The 15,338-nt window shown below is 41.5% G+C and overlaps 1 protein-coding gene across 1 annotated transcript in view; it reads left to right on the top strand.

Moving 5' to 3' along the window:
* Positions 1-241: 241 nt before the first annotated feature.
* Positions 242-15,338, top strand: part of cspg5b (chondroitin sulfate proteoglycan 5b) — a 33,965-nt gene continuing 18,868 nt past the window's right edge. Inside the window, exons 1-2 of the mRNA XM_041809471.1 lie at positions 242-846; positions 11,068-11,845. Coding sequence (XP_041665405.1) covers positions 771-846; positions 11,068-11,845 — 854 coding nt within the window. The 5' untranslated portion in view covers positions 242-770. The remainder of the gene's footprint in view (positions 847-11,067; positions 11,846-15,338) is intronic.

Here is a 15,338-nt window from a genome sequence, read left to right as displayed (position 1 = left end):
ACAACAAGCCCCCCTCCCTAAACACACACAGTTCTCTCTAGTAGTGAGAGGCACGTGCGCCCAAATAACCCACTGACATATAATCAACACCCAGGGAGAAAGAGGGAGACTTGGACATCCAGTTCACACACATTAGCTGTGGTGTAAAATGGAGCATATTGACATGTAGTGACAACAGACGCTGTTTAAATCCCTCACTCAGCCTCATTCTACAGCAGTAAGCCCAGGCTGTCCACTCGTGAGCACTGTGTCCGCGCGTGCGTGTGTGTGTGCTGGCACTTTGACACCCAAATGCACATGTGCGCGCGCGCCGTGCCGTGCATTGCTTCCTTTCCAGAGGGGAGAAAGGCTTAACTGACTACATGCATGCATGAAGGCAGGTAGGCAGGCGGAGATGAACCGGGCTCATTAGAAATATCTCGTCTGCAGAACCATCCGCAGGTCACGCGCATTACTACTAAAGCCCGTGGTGCTGCCGGTCGACGGACCCCCCAAAAGCGCAGAGGGACACGCGCGCGCTGAAAAGGTGTGGAGGAGAGGAGACCCGCGCGGTACAATGGAGCCGAACCCGAGCTGTTAAACCGCTCACACAAACCTAGAAGAAGAAGAAGAAGGCGCGAAGGGAGGATAGGATGAAGAAAACCGGCAAGATCTGAACTTTTGGAGGATCTACCGTAAGGATTATCGCACAGCTACACAATTTGACCGGCACACCGAGGGAGGAAGGGGATCACAGTTTGCATCAGCGTGTCAAAGGGAAAGCGCACACTATGGCTGACAGTCGTTTGGGGACCTGGCAGGTGCTGCTGACCATCTCACTGGTCATCTTACCCCTCAGTGCTCACGGTAAGCCCACTACTACACTAGAGTCCCACCCTGTGCATGTGTGTGGTAGCCTAATGTGCGTGGAAGAAAATCACACCTGCATTGGTGTATGGTGTGGAAAAATGACAAATGCAATAGTGCTGATGTGGCTTGGAAATGCATCTGTCATTTAAATGCGTTGATGATGCTAATTGTCTTTAGTGGGAGTCCTATTGTGACCTGCTGGACACGGCTTCTGCAGATTGTATGAAGTCATTTAAAAAGAATTGATAACCAACTGCATCTCGGACTGAAAGATATATTTTAAAATTAAGTGGCGTTCAAAGGCTGTCAGTCACATTGGCTACCACGCTGTGCTGACAGATTCAGATATATGATCTGATTTATTCTGCCTCTCCTGCTGAGAGCTATTGATCAGTAATGGTACTTGAACTGTTGTACGGATTGGGCCAATTCAGTTTCCATTCATGGTGTGATAGAGGGAAAAATCTCCTCTTCTTTAATGCAAAGGGAGCTGACTTTTTCTGCCTATTAAGCTAAGGCGTTGTGCATCTGCTTAAAGAAGAAAGACAGGCCTGTGGGTGAGCAGAGACAGGACCAGACGGATGACAGTTAAGAACCGCAGCTGCGTCTCACCGCCGCGGTGCGTGGTCCAGACAAAGGCGGGATTAGGTGCACCGTGGCCGGGCTACAGGACGTCCATTCACGGCGCTAAAAGGATTGAATTCCTCCAGACTTTCATGGGGGATAGCCGCGACAACCCTCCGTCCCTTAAGACTAGAACTGTGGGAAAAAATAACCCAATATCCCTGCATGCCAATGAGAATTAGTGTGAAAAAATGATGGGAAATGTTGCTATGAGCGCTGCCGTCGCTGCCCAGCAACAGGGTGGCTCGTGCACGTAGAGGGTCGCCAAGGTTCACGTGGACACGCGCCGCCACTGTTTTCTAACCGTGCCCCCCGCCCGTTTTAACCGCATCTCGCGCCCTGAATGTGTAACCAGGCGTTAACACAGTGACATATTGACCGGCAAATAGGCTATGAGCCTGATGTCCTGTCTCTCACACTGTGAACCCCGCGGAGCATGTGCACGGCCTTCATTAAGAGTAACGTAGGTGAACCTTCATTCATAGCACTGCAAATGTATACAGAAAATGGGGATACACGTGAGAATACGCATTTTCTATCATAAAAAACTATGAACCAAGCTAATTAAAGCTATAAACCAACACAAAAAACAGGAGAACAGCCGTAATAGTGTTTTAATATTCCTCTAGGGGCGTCTGAATCTCACTAAACTATGATTACGTCATGTTTCAGGCAAACCCACTTTTTTGGCTGAAACTAAGGCAAAGTTTTCCTCCCATGGCAGACTCCTGAATATTACATAACCAGGTAAACTGGTTTCCATTACTGAATTATGTTTCCATGTATTTTATAGTCTAGACCAGTGGTTTTCAACCTTTTTTTGTCCAAGGAACACCTAAGATCAAGCCAGAATCTCAAGGCACATCATTCCCATAGCCATACAAAATAGCCTCTTAAAAACATTTCACAGGAACAACAGCTACAAGTATAAGATATGATTGCACAGATTCTCACAGCACACCTACTTGCCTCCAGTTGTTCAGACTAACCTTTCTCAACCAGGAAGTTTTTAATATACCGTACAGTTTAGCCAGCATTGTTTATAGGCCCATTTTACCTTAAACTCACTAAATTATGAGGAGCAGCATCTATTTGCTATGCTGTATACCCTAAAATCTCGTTAATCCCAAATTTGTGTCTGAACTAGACCACTAGATATGTTGGAATAAGGTTGCTGTTAACGTGAAAACACAGATCTACATGTGACTGAATTTTGGATTTAGACTATTAGAAACTTCTTCACCTTGTTTCTGGCTTGGCTTAATTTGGGCAAGGCAAATATAGGAGCCCATGACATCATCAGTCTTGGTGGGGAATGACCCCGCCCCCTAATGCCACAATAATGTAAAATCACAAAGCAGTTCATCTCAGGCCTTGTTCACATGGAGACGAAAATGGTATATTTCCATTTTGTTTTGAAAAAGTTGCTTCCACGGAAATGCATCAAAAGAGAGAAGATCACAGAAAACGTTCTCCTAGTTACCCTTCTCGTTGATCTCTGCGGTGGATTTAAGAACATCCTGTGTCTGCTATTAGTTGTGGTGGTGAAAGAGCATCAGATTTTGCTGTAAAAGCTATAATAAGCTCAATAGCTTCTGCAGTATGAACACACCCCGTAATCTGCCATTGTTGCTTTGGTTCAATATGTGCATGCGGGGTAGGTGGCCTACGCTATGTGTGACGTAATCGTTTCAAGAAAGATGCAGTTGGCTGTCCACACGGAAAAGAAACGGTAAGCGTATACAGATTTGTTCACTCTGGGACCCGTTTTCAAATAGTAGGCCTCCCAAAACACCGTTTACGTGTAGATGAAACACCAATATGACAAAAAAACTTTTGCGTATACTCCTGAATTCGTCCCCGTGTGGACGGGGCCTCAGTACAGTCTGTTGTTAGCTGATGTCACTGCCTGCATGGAAAGTTTACAGCCAGTTACATGCTATGTTTTTTGTTTATTGTGAGGTAAATTTTCCAGATCAGTCTACGGATGATTCAAAGCATCATAACAGAGATTTAAGAAAGAAGACTGTCTTAAATCCCTCCTGTCTATTAGCATTGCGATACTAAAGTTTAGTAAAGTATCCGACAATCAACATTTTCTATTCCTGCCAAGTCTGTCACAATAAAAGCCTTCAATGCTTATCATTACTGAAGACTTTTATTTTGAAGGGTCACATCAGGAAATAGAGTGTTTTCAGCAGCAAACCTAACAACAAAGACATCTCATAATAAAGAGCAAGACTTAACTTCACGTAACTCAGAAAATGAGATATGAGCAATACCTGAAGAATTAAATACAGGATGAGAAAATGAAACTGAGACTTCTTAGCTCTTCACTGCCCATTTATAATAATGTAAACTTGATTGTTTCTCTGGTTGACACAGTCAGCTGAAAGGTCCAGTAGTTCAGACAGATGATTCCTCCGATCAGCTTGTAGCATTTTTTAAATCTGAGAGGATTGTATTTCTCAAGAGTGGGCGTGGCTTCAGCTCATTCAACTGACACACCCACACCATCCTTGGGCAGATTGTACTGCCTCATTTTTCATGGGTTTTAAGCTTTATTTTATGAACTTTGAGATGTTTTTTAACCTGATGGTTCATAACACAGTGAACTGTCATACGACAAACCTAAAATAAAGATTTTTTTTGTATCACTTTACAGGGACTTTAAAAAGGTGCAATGCTCACTGAAATCACTGGAGGCTAATGTCACTACCATTGACATGTACCTCATACAACCCAACTTCAAAAATACCAAAATATCCCTTAAATTGTTTTAATCATGATTGATCAAGGTCCACAATTAGTGCACTATTTCTTTTAATCTCATGATTTATCACTTTGGTTTTTCGGGACACTGTGGTAAAACATGTCAGTTTTTCTCCTGCAGCAGTGATGGAAAACAAGTCCACCACTGCTCCTTAATGTTTCATTTCAGTCTAAAACCTCACAGACAGCTCTGAACCTTGCATAACAAGTTCCTTTTCTGTGATTAAGTCCATGATAAAATCTTCAATCCCCATATAAAAGCAGGTTTGTATTTAAGTAGGAAGTCAGCTACCCTTAGGTTAAGACAGTAGAAAGATCTAAAATGACAAAAAATATATATATTTTTGAATGCAAAATAGTGGAATTTTAAAATGTGATAAAAATGGATGCAATTAATTGCAATTCCCTACAGCAATCCTGAGATTAATTGCAATTTTAAATTTTAATCTTTTGACAGCCATTAGTTGCTATAAGCAGTAAAAAGAAATCTCGTCACTGATGGTCTTATTTGTGACCTCCTTACAGGAGCTTTAAATTTTCTGCTTAAATATTTCAACCTTGAATAAAACCAGAATTAAACCAATAATTGCATTCAAACCTACAGACTTCTCTGTAGCCATGTGATCATTTGGAGAAACTCCAGACTCCTAGGTGCTCTGCTGCAAGAGTGTATGTGAGTCCACTGTCAGAGTGAATGCATACTGTGCGGTCCATCTGCCCTGTAGCCCCAGAAATCTGACAATCTGTCACAGCAGATCAGATCATCAGCATCTCACCGACTCCCCTCCTCACATACATGCACAAAGGTGGAGACACATGACTATTTATAGATTAGAGAACAGAAATGGGTAGGAGAGGCAGTTTGTGTTAGAAGAAATCCAAATATTTGTTTAAAAAGTGTGTACACTGGCAGGATTAGGTTTGGGATTCTTCCCTCCAGCCAATCGCCATGACCTCAGGTGAAACGTATTACCGAGGTGAAGGGCTGAGTAGCAGTTCAAGGCAAACATCACACCGTTTCTAAGAGAGAAATCAAATTGCCGGGCAGGGGCTCACGCGTTCAATTTGCTCGTCTTGCTCTTGTAATCTCTTCATGTTCCCCTTTTGCTCTGGTAATCGCCGTGAGACTGCCAGCTGCCGACAGGATGCTGCATCTAAATCTCCACAGGAAACAAATTGGCAGATTGAGCCATATAAATGAAATCTGAATCAGTTTCAATCAGTTTAAACTTGTTGGGGCTTGCCTATCCTTCTTTCCCAAACTGTGAAGTTCATTCCTTCAGTTTTTTCCCAGCGATGGAGCTGGCATATCAACACTTACTGACTGGCAGGCTGATTGATTGAAAAACAAGAGAGCGAGAGAGCGGAACACTGGATTCTCTGTTTTCACTGCGACTCCCTCACTCCACTCCTCTTTTCAACATGGTACCTCTTTACATCTCACCATGGCAACTACAGAGCGAGTGTGTCTCTGTGTGTGTGTGTGAGGTGGATCTCATGGTTCCTCTGCCACTAGTCGTCTTCGTGACTCCAGGCACGTTCAGATGGTTTTAGTATTAGCTCTGAATGGAAGTGCCAGACACTGAGCACTGTGATCTCACTGGACACGGTGATGTGAAGGAGGCGGTGGGAGAAGAGCCGCCCAGCCAAGTATTTTCTCAGTGGAAAAGTGTGTAGAAATGTCTTCTTAAAATTCACTTAACTGTGGGAACATTAACTCAAGTGAAGAGAAACGTTTCAGAGTTCAACAGCAGGTTCTTTCTTTCTTTCTTGTTCACTTAAATATAAACATAATGCTGTGAAAAATGTGCATGCTTCTTTTGCACAGTAATATCTCAAGATTGCATGCTACTTGCAAAATACAAGTGGTTGGATGGCATTTAATAAGTAAGACTGGAAACAGATAGATGCGGAAACAATGCATTTATAAAGTGTTCACTTTTTTCTTTTTTCTTATGTTGCAGCCTGATGATTCAATAGAAAAATCCTTTTCAAGTCTTATTAATCTACACTTAACACCCCATCGTGACAACGTAATGAAAGAATTTGAGACATTTTTGCAAATTAATTAAAAAAGACTGAAATATCACATTGACATAAGTATTCTGACCCTTTGCAACGACACTGTAAATTTAGCTCAGGTCCCTCCCATTTCTCTTGATCTTTGCTGAGATATTTCTACACCTTGACTGGAGTCCACATGTGCTAAATTAAACCAGTTGGACATGATTTGGAAAGGGGCACATCTCTATATAGAAGGTCTCACAGCTGACAATGCATATCAGAGCAAAAACCAAGCTATGAGGTCAAAGGAACTGCCCACAAAGCCAAGACTGTTGACAGGCTCAGATCTGGGGAAGGCTACAAAAATATTTCTGCTGCACTGTAGGTTCTCAAGAGCACAGTGGCCTCCATAATTCTCAAATGGAAGAAGTTTGGCACAACCAGGACTCTTCAAAGAGCTGATCGCCCTGCCAAACTGTGCATTCAGGAGAGATGGGCTTTAGTAAGAGAGGTGGCCAAGAACCTGATGGTCACTCTGACTGAGATCTTGTGTGGAGACGGGACAAGGTTCCAGAAGGACAACCCTCACTGCAGCCCTCCACCGATCTGGGCTTTATGGCAGAGTGGCTAGACAGAAATCTCTCCTTGGTGCAAAACTCATGAAAAGTGCTAAGCTTTCTAGCTGAAACCAGTCAGGAGATGTGCAAAGCAAGCACAAGCTTGTCTTCTATGCCACGACAAGCTTTTGATGTGGCTCTTTGCTCTTGTTTTAGTAAAGAAACGTGATCCAGTTCTGATCTAACTGACCCTACACTACAGTAACATCTGAACTAATAACTACCACGGCAGCAGCCATTGTATAAACCCCACCTGTAACGATCACAGACTCATGCGGAAGCAGGTTAGCAGAAAAGCGAAAACTTTCAGTGTTGTTTTTGCTCTTTTTTTTTTTAATAGACATGTGGTCCAGTGCTGATAAAACTGCCACTATACTATAGCTACAGCCAAGCACTGTTGGCAGCCATTGCTTTCAGCTCACAGTACAACTAAACCTATAACCCTGCCTACTGTCTCATTCTCCCCAAATGATGCTGATTTGTCAGATCTGTTTTTAGGTGTGGCACAAATGTTCAATGAAGGCCACAGTGCAACAGTTCTTCTCTACATTATAAGTGTTGCTGAAGCTTTGTGTCTTTAAGACTTTTTACATCCTCCAGACCTGGACATTTGGTGACACTGAAGAAATGCCTGTTTTGGTTCTATATGCTAATTTCATGGTTCCTCAAAAATACATCCTGACATTTTTTGGAAATGGTAAAAAAATACCTGTTTGAAAAGCCAGATGTCTAAACTGCTAGCTGCCTGCATGTTAACTTTGGAAATACTGAAAGCAGCCAGATTTCACCGCTCTTTGTCAGAGTTATTTTACACTGGGTCAGTGTAAAATAACTCTGCTTTCAGTGGTTGGTTAAATCAAGTAAAAACGAGTAAAGCTCTCCTAGTTAGGATCAACCTTATGTCTACCAGCTCAGACATAACTTACTAGTTTTAACATAGGGGTTAGTCTGGACTTTACACCATGACTTAAAACAGAACTAAACATAGACTGTGCAACAGACTGCAGAAATTTTCCTCATAAGTAAATCATGTTTCCACTGTCAAAAGTAAAATCTCAGATTTTGTACTACTGTGGTTTTATGCTTACTTTCAAAATACTGGCAGCAAAAAGTTAGCCCACTTAGAATAATATCAGGATTAGATTCAACCAGATGCTCTTAAAAAAAGCAAGATAACGTGTTCTTCCCTGCAGGGTTACAGGTGAGAAAATATCGTTTAAGGTTCTACCAGGTGGAAGTGGTTTCTTATGGATGGAGAGTTAACTGGTTTTTCCTCTGGTTTAATCTTTGGTTTACCAGTAGTTTTACCACTGTTTTTACCTGTTTTTACCACTAGCTTATCACGTCTTTTACTACTGGTTTCACCTCTGGTTTTACCACTGGTTCATCACCGCTTTTACTACTGGTTTCACCTCTGGTTTTACCACTGGTTTATCACTGGTTTTACTACTGGTTTCACCTCTGGTTTTACCACTGGTTTATCACTGGTTTTACTACTGGTTTCACCTCTGGTTTTACCACTGGTTCATCACCGCTTTTACTACTGGTTTCACCTCTGGTTTTACCACTGGTTTATCACTGGTTTTACTACTGGTTTCACCTCTGGTTTTACCACTGGTTTATCACTGGTTTTACTACTGGTTTCACCTCTGGTTTTACCACTGGTTCATCACCGCTTTTACTACTGGTTTCACCTCTGGTTTTACCACTGGTTTATCACTGGTTTTACTACTGGTTTCACCACTGGTTTATCACTGGTTTTACTACTGGTTTCACCTCTGGTTTCACCTCTGGTTCATAACCGCTTTTACTACTGGTTTCGCCTCTGGTTTTACCACTGGTTTATCACTGGTTTTACCACTTTAGGGGCGACCTTGGCTCAGTAGGTAGAGTAGCATCATGGCCTTAACTGTTTGCTACCACTAATAATAATGGCCAATTCTCCGTAGCAACCTCTGCCATCAGTGAATGGGTGTGAATGGGTAGGTGTGACCTGCAGTGCAAAAAGTGCTTTGCATAGTCAGATGACTAGAAGAGCATTTTACAAGCTCAAGTCCATTTAGCCTGGACTTCAGTGCAGTGTTAATTTCATCGACTAAAACTATGGCTGAAAATGTTCGTCGACAGCCTTTTTTTCCTTGACATAAACTAGACTAAGACTAACAAAAATAGATCTGTGATGACTAAAACTGAAAAAACTAAGTTTTTGTCAAGATGACTAAAACTAGACTAAAATGTAATGTAGTTTTCGTTGCACATTCAAAATCAATGATATTTCTCCACTGTGGGTAAATCTGTCAAAAAACAGCTGCAGCTATTCTGCCTCTCAGTTTTAGAGATCAGGGACCCCAGGTTTGGCAGGGTGCAGAGAACACACTACCATGATTTGGTACCAGATTTAGGCAAGAAAAAAATGCTCAGACTAAAAGTAAAGACTAAATGTGAGGACTTTTTATGAACTAAAACTAGACTAAAATGTTTTGAGTTTCCCGCAACTAAAACCAGACTTAAACTAAAAAAGATAGAAATGACTATAATGTGACTAAAACATAAATGCATTTCATTTAAACTCTAAAACTAAGACTGAAATCAAAAATAGCTGCCACAATCAACACTGCACCACTGGTTTTACCTCTTGTTTATCACTGACTTTACCACCAGTTCACCACTGGTCTTATCTCTGGTTTTACCTCTGGTTTACCCGTTGGCTTACCACATGTTTTACCTTTGGTTTTCCTCTTGGTTTTCCCTTCTTCCAGTCTTCATGTCAAGCTTAGCCAGCCAGCTGCTGATGGTATGTTAACACTGAGCACTGTGGTGTCCAGCTTCTCATGTAACTTCACTAAAGAAGTGAATAAAAATATATCCTTAATGTACATCAGTATTTAAAAAATGTGAATATCCTTTACCCTGTCAGGTATTATATTGTATATCTAAATAAACATCAAACTCAGATTTTGCACAAAGAAAAATTATATTTTTTTATTTCTGCCCCATCCAATCAGATCCAAAGCATTCAAATATTGCACATCGTACATTTTAACAAAATGTGGACAAACAGATTAGGTGCTATTACAAATATTTGAATCCCCACATGGTTCTAGAGGAGTTCTGTGGGTTTAAGTGATGTCTAGCTGCACTTGTAATGACTGGCTTATCAAAATTCCGTCAGCGGGTTTCCCTCTGCTCTCTCTATCTCTTTCTCTACCCTCTTGACTTTGTGCAGATTGCAAAGTACAGGAGAAGTGGCTGACCAGTCGGGCTCTAACCTATAGCTCTAAATCCTAATCTAATCCTCACCCAGTCTTGGTCACCAGAGCACATTAGTCAATCACTCAACATGCCTAATCCTGCATCACCCTGGTCTGATTACACGGCAGTCTTCAGCTCTTGTTCTGAGGTCTTTGATAATTAATCACTTAGCTTGTAACCAGGAGCATCAGGGTTTTTTCTTTGCTGAGCCAAGCTTTTCACAACGCAGCTCTTTTATGGAAAACGTCTTTCTTGTTGCATTTTTATTTAATAGTGTTTGTCGAATCCCGCAGAATCTATGTTGAAGGATCTGTTGACATAATAAAAGCCTTCTCAGAGAAAACGAGCCTGTACAGCCTGAAGCCATCTCTGAAGAAAACTGTTGGGATCTGTTTAAATTATTCAGGTCCCATCCTTGGGCCACAGTGTTTATCAAATATAACAGAGCCAGTACTGTGGGATAAGCTCACAGCCACCAAAGAAACACATGTGTACAAGGCGTTGACTTTTTATAAATCTACATTTACACAACAAAATCTTTTTTATGTATAAGAGTCGATCTACAGATCACGGATAGTTCTATGAAACATGTGAAAACAGCTGATTGATGCCTTGAGCTAAGCCAGAGAATATAACCCAGGATTGGAGGGTTGATGGCATTGTTATTTGCAGAAGTATTTCTTGGTCCGTTGAAATGATTTCAGCAGACTAACAGTGACAATCCTTTTAAAAATGCTACAGGTGTCCAAACACTTTTGTCCATATAGTGTAGATATAATAGAAAAGCTCTAATGCTGTTATATTGTACACATGAAAGCATTCAATGCCTCTTGGCCAATCAGTTAACTTGGTTGGAATTATATGTTGGTCTTCCAAGTTTTCCGTCTTTATTGAAGTATGGTAGATAAATGTCCCACTTGCTTAATTCCTGTTTGTCTCTTACTTATAGGGAGGCATTCGTCCAGCAGGCACCATCATCACCACAACCAATCATCTGTCAACAAAGAGGCCTTGAACGCCAGGATGGTTCTCAGCGATGACTCGGCAGAAAGAGACCACCTGATTGGAGCAGGGGCCTCACTCCCACTCAGCTCCACTAAACGCCACCATTCTCAGAAACACAAGTACCTAGACTTCATCGAGGAGGACGCACCTGGTGGGGAAGAGCTCACTGCTGGAGGGGCGGGTCCAGACCAGCCCGGAAACCCCATGTCTGATGACGTCATCACGGTGGAGTTTCACAGCCCTGCGCCGGACGTAGTGAACCCTGATGGTGGTCTGGATTGGGCTAAAGTCCCAAAACCTCAAAAGCAAAAAGGTGGCGACCCTACGGCGTGGACTCTCTCAGACTTTTATGACTACCTGTCTCCGGATGACGATCTCTCTGCGTTGGATGCCACCCCAGAACCTGAGGTCACCCCCTCACCCCCGGCGGACATGGAGGACGAGAACCCGCTCCTGGCTGGTGCTCCTGCTGCTCCTGAAAATGTGAGGCCCAACGTGGTGCCCAAGGTAGAACGCAAACCCTCCTTACCTGCTGCACCCAAGCCAATGCCCGACAATGGAGATAGTTTAAGCTTTGGTGGCGCCGTGGGAACTGACGGCTGCAGACTGGGCTTTGTACGCTCTGGGCCTGGGTTGTGTGTGTCTCAGTGTGACGTTGAACCCAATTTCTGCTTCAATGGAGGAGTGTGTACCGTGGTGGCAGGAATGGGAGCCTTCTGCAGGTGAGAGAAACAACACTTGTACATAGTTTTGAAATGAGAACCAAATTAATACCCCTCTGAGAATAAAATATATATACATATTTCCCAAGTGTTGTTAATCAAAGCAAGGAATTTTTAACACAGCTTTTCCAAACATCCTGGTTATATTTTGGATGCTAAGGGTCTAAATGATAATCCCTCTGATGCTAATAGTCAGCTATGTCTCCTTTTTGCTGGATAACAGCCTGCAGTTGTTTATTGCAGTTTTTAACAAGTCTTAGACTCATCTCCTGAGGAATCCAGCCCATTCTTCTTTGGCCAATCTCTCAAGCTCCTCCAGGTTTGATGGTCTTCTGGCATGGACCTTGGTCGTCAGTTTACCCCCCAGATTTTCAATGAGATTCGATTCAGGGCTTTGGTCAGGCTGGTCAGTAACATTCACCGTGGTCTTCTGGAGGTAGTTCTTCATCAGCAGTCACATATCTTTTGGATTGTTGACAAAGCAACACTTGGAAACGCTGTGATAACTTTGTATATCCTCCTCCTACTCTGTGAGCATCAACAATTCTTTTTCTCAAGTCTAAACTGATTTCTTTGATTTTTGCCATGATGCTTTCTCCAGTTACAGCTCAAAACCTAACTGAAGTTTTTTACACTGTGTATGAATTTGAATATAACCCTCAGTTTAACTTGATTTTACAGCTTTGAGAATTACAAGTTAAAGACCATCATTGCACAATAGTTGTTTGTGCTGTGGCTCAACAAAAGGTCCCTTTAAAGGAGGCTTATAATTTAGACCAGGGGTTCTGAAACTTTACAGCCATGACCCTAAAAATAAATGTGCCAAAGACCAGGGTAAAAACAGACCAACCAATGTCAACCAATTAAAATGGGTTGGATTGATAAAATTGGCAGAAAAGGTGGTGTCAAAGGATTACGGGAAAAAACTCAAAACGGAGGACCCAAATGCAGATAAAACAAAACTGGTTTAATTAACAAACAAAAGAACTACTACAACAAAAAACCAGGAATCAAAATCAACTAAACAAAATCCTAAGGAGCACGAGGGAAGCACGAGGAGTAACTGACACGAGGAAGACATTTCAACAATGAACCGACACAGACAGAGGGAGACACAGAGCTTATATACACAGGGAGTGATTAAACTGGTGAAGGATAATCAAAGTGGAGGGAAACTCAGGCAGGAAGCAAAACTGGAATCACACACAAGGGAAGGCAACAACAAAATAAAACAGGAAACATGGGGCCTAACACAAGAAGCACACAAGGACTGAAAACTGAACACAAGAAGCTAAACTACAGAAACACTGAAAACACAGGAGGATACAAAGAACCAAGGAGTGAAACTCAAACACAGGGAGTAAAACTAAAACATGAGACACAGGAATTAACCAAACATGAAACACAGGGAATGTAAAACTAACATGAAGCAGGGAATTACTAAACATGAAACACGAGGAGTAAAACTAGACATGAAACAAGGAATAACTAGACATAAAATACAAGGAGTAACTAAACATAAAACACAGGGAAACCTAAACATGAAGCACAGAGAATAACTAGACATGAAATACAAGGAGTGATAAAACATAAAACACAAGAAGTAACTAAATACTAGAAACAGGAAAATACTACACAAGAAACACGAGGGCTAAAGAAACTCCTAATAAACTCAAAACCTAATACAAGATCAAACTAGAAATCACAGAATTCACAAAGGATAACCATAGGAAAACTCAGAAACATAATAAATCAAAACCTGGATCATGACAGGTGGTATAACTTGATTTTATAGGTGGTATAAATTGATTAAAAGTGGCAAAAAATAGATAGAAGTAGAAAAATAGGCAAATAATAGTAAAAAAAAAAAAGGTTTAAGTTCCAAAAATGGGCATGAAATGTGGTTAAAAAAGTTAACATCAGCAAAATTGGCTAAAAAGTGGTAGAAATGTTCAGAAAGGTGGTGAAATGGGATTAATAAGTGTGGGAATTGGTTTGAACTGGCAAAAAATTGGTTAAGTAAGGCAGAAAAAGGCAGAAAGTGGCCAAAATGGGTTGAACTGACAAAAATGGCTTAACCAATTATGAAATGTGATTGAAAAGGGCATACAAAGTGGTGAAAAGGGGTTAATAATGGCAATAATGGGTCAAAAGAGGAAACAATAGGCGGAAAGTGGCAAGAACTGGTTTAGAAGTTGGAGGAGGGAGCTGAAAAAACAGTGGAAAGGGTTTAAAAGCAACAAAAATTGCTTTAAATGAGGAGAAATAGGCAGAGAAGGTGGTGAAATGGGATTAACGTAGTCAAAATGTGGTAAAGGAGTCAAAAATTGGTGGTAAAAGTGGTGAAAACAGGTTTAAATGTGGCAAAATTGATGCAAAGTGGCAATATTTTGTAAAAAAAAAAAAAAATGAAGTTTTAGTTACCTCTACAATGAGGTAACTGTTAGCCAGGATGCTAGCACCAATGCTGCTGATTAAACACAGATGCAATGATATTATCAATAAATCACAACCGGGGAGGGCCCATCCTCAGGGTTTGTTGGGGCTCAGACAAAAACATGTGCAGATGTACATTTGACAGATATTTTAAACATTTCTTTGATTTCAGCATAAATCTCACCAAATGACCATGTTTTTGTTTTACATCAAACTAATTTTATGCATATATTTTGATAAGATTTGGTAAAAAATACAATTTGAAGTTGTGTAAAGATATTTATAGTTTTGGCAACCCCTTCTTAGAGTGTTGCGACATCCAAGAGGGTCCTGACCCCATGTGGTTTTGACCACTACCATGGTAGTTTGGGGTTTTTGCGGAATAATTTTCTTTCTGTGTGCAAAGTAAAATAATGTTGGCATCTAAAGAAATAGTGTAATGTTACAAATTCCTTACTCTGTTCAACAGCACTTGGGAAATACTTGAGAAAAATTGAAATTTTCAGGACACTGATGGCATAGTGGTATAAGGTTCGCTCCCTGCAAACAGTCAGCCTGGGTTCAAGCCCAGCTTGTGCCTACTTTCCCACATGTCTCTCCCCACTCTTCATCCACTGTCCTCTATAAATAAAGGCATAAAACCCCCTAAATATATCTCTTTAAAAAAAAATGAAATTTTCACAGGGGCATGTCCTCATCTGTACATGTAAACATGGCAGGCAACTTCCTTTTAACAGGCTGACGCCTAGACTAGAGCCTGACTCATCAATGAACATCATCTGCCATGAACGCATGCACATATGTCAGCAAGGGGAGGTAGGGGTTTTTTGGGGAGCTCTAAGGCGCTGAAACATTCCTGTTTTTAATTATCTTGTTGGGACGATTTCCAATATGTTCTCTCCCCAACACAAAGGAAAAGATTTAGGACACTCCAGAGAAACATACACAGTCTGAAAACACGCACGCACAGAGATAGAGGGTTGGCTTAATGTGCCATGAAGGTTCGTTGAGATCACAGCGGGGTCGCCAAAGGATTAGCTCAGTTTTGGAGGCAGGG

Source organism: Cheilinus undulatus, linkage group 16, assembly GCF_018320785.1.
Source record: "Cheilinus undulatus linkage group 16, ASM1832078v1, whole genome shotgun sequence".
Taxonomy (NCBI): Eukaryota; Metazoa; Chordata; class Actinopteri; order Labriformes; family Labridae; genus Cheilinus; species Cheilinus undulatus.
The sequence above is the reverse complement of the archived record's forward strand: the minus strand, read 5'-3'. Positions and strand labels throughout refer to the sequence as shown.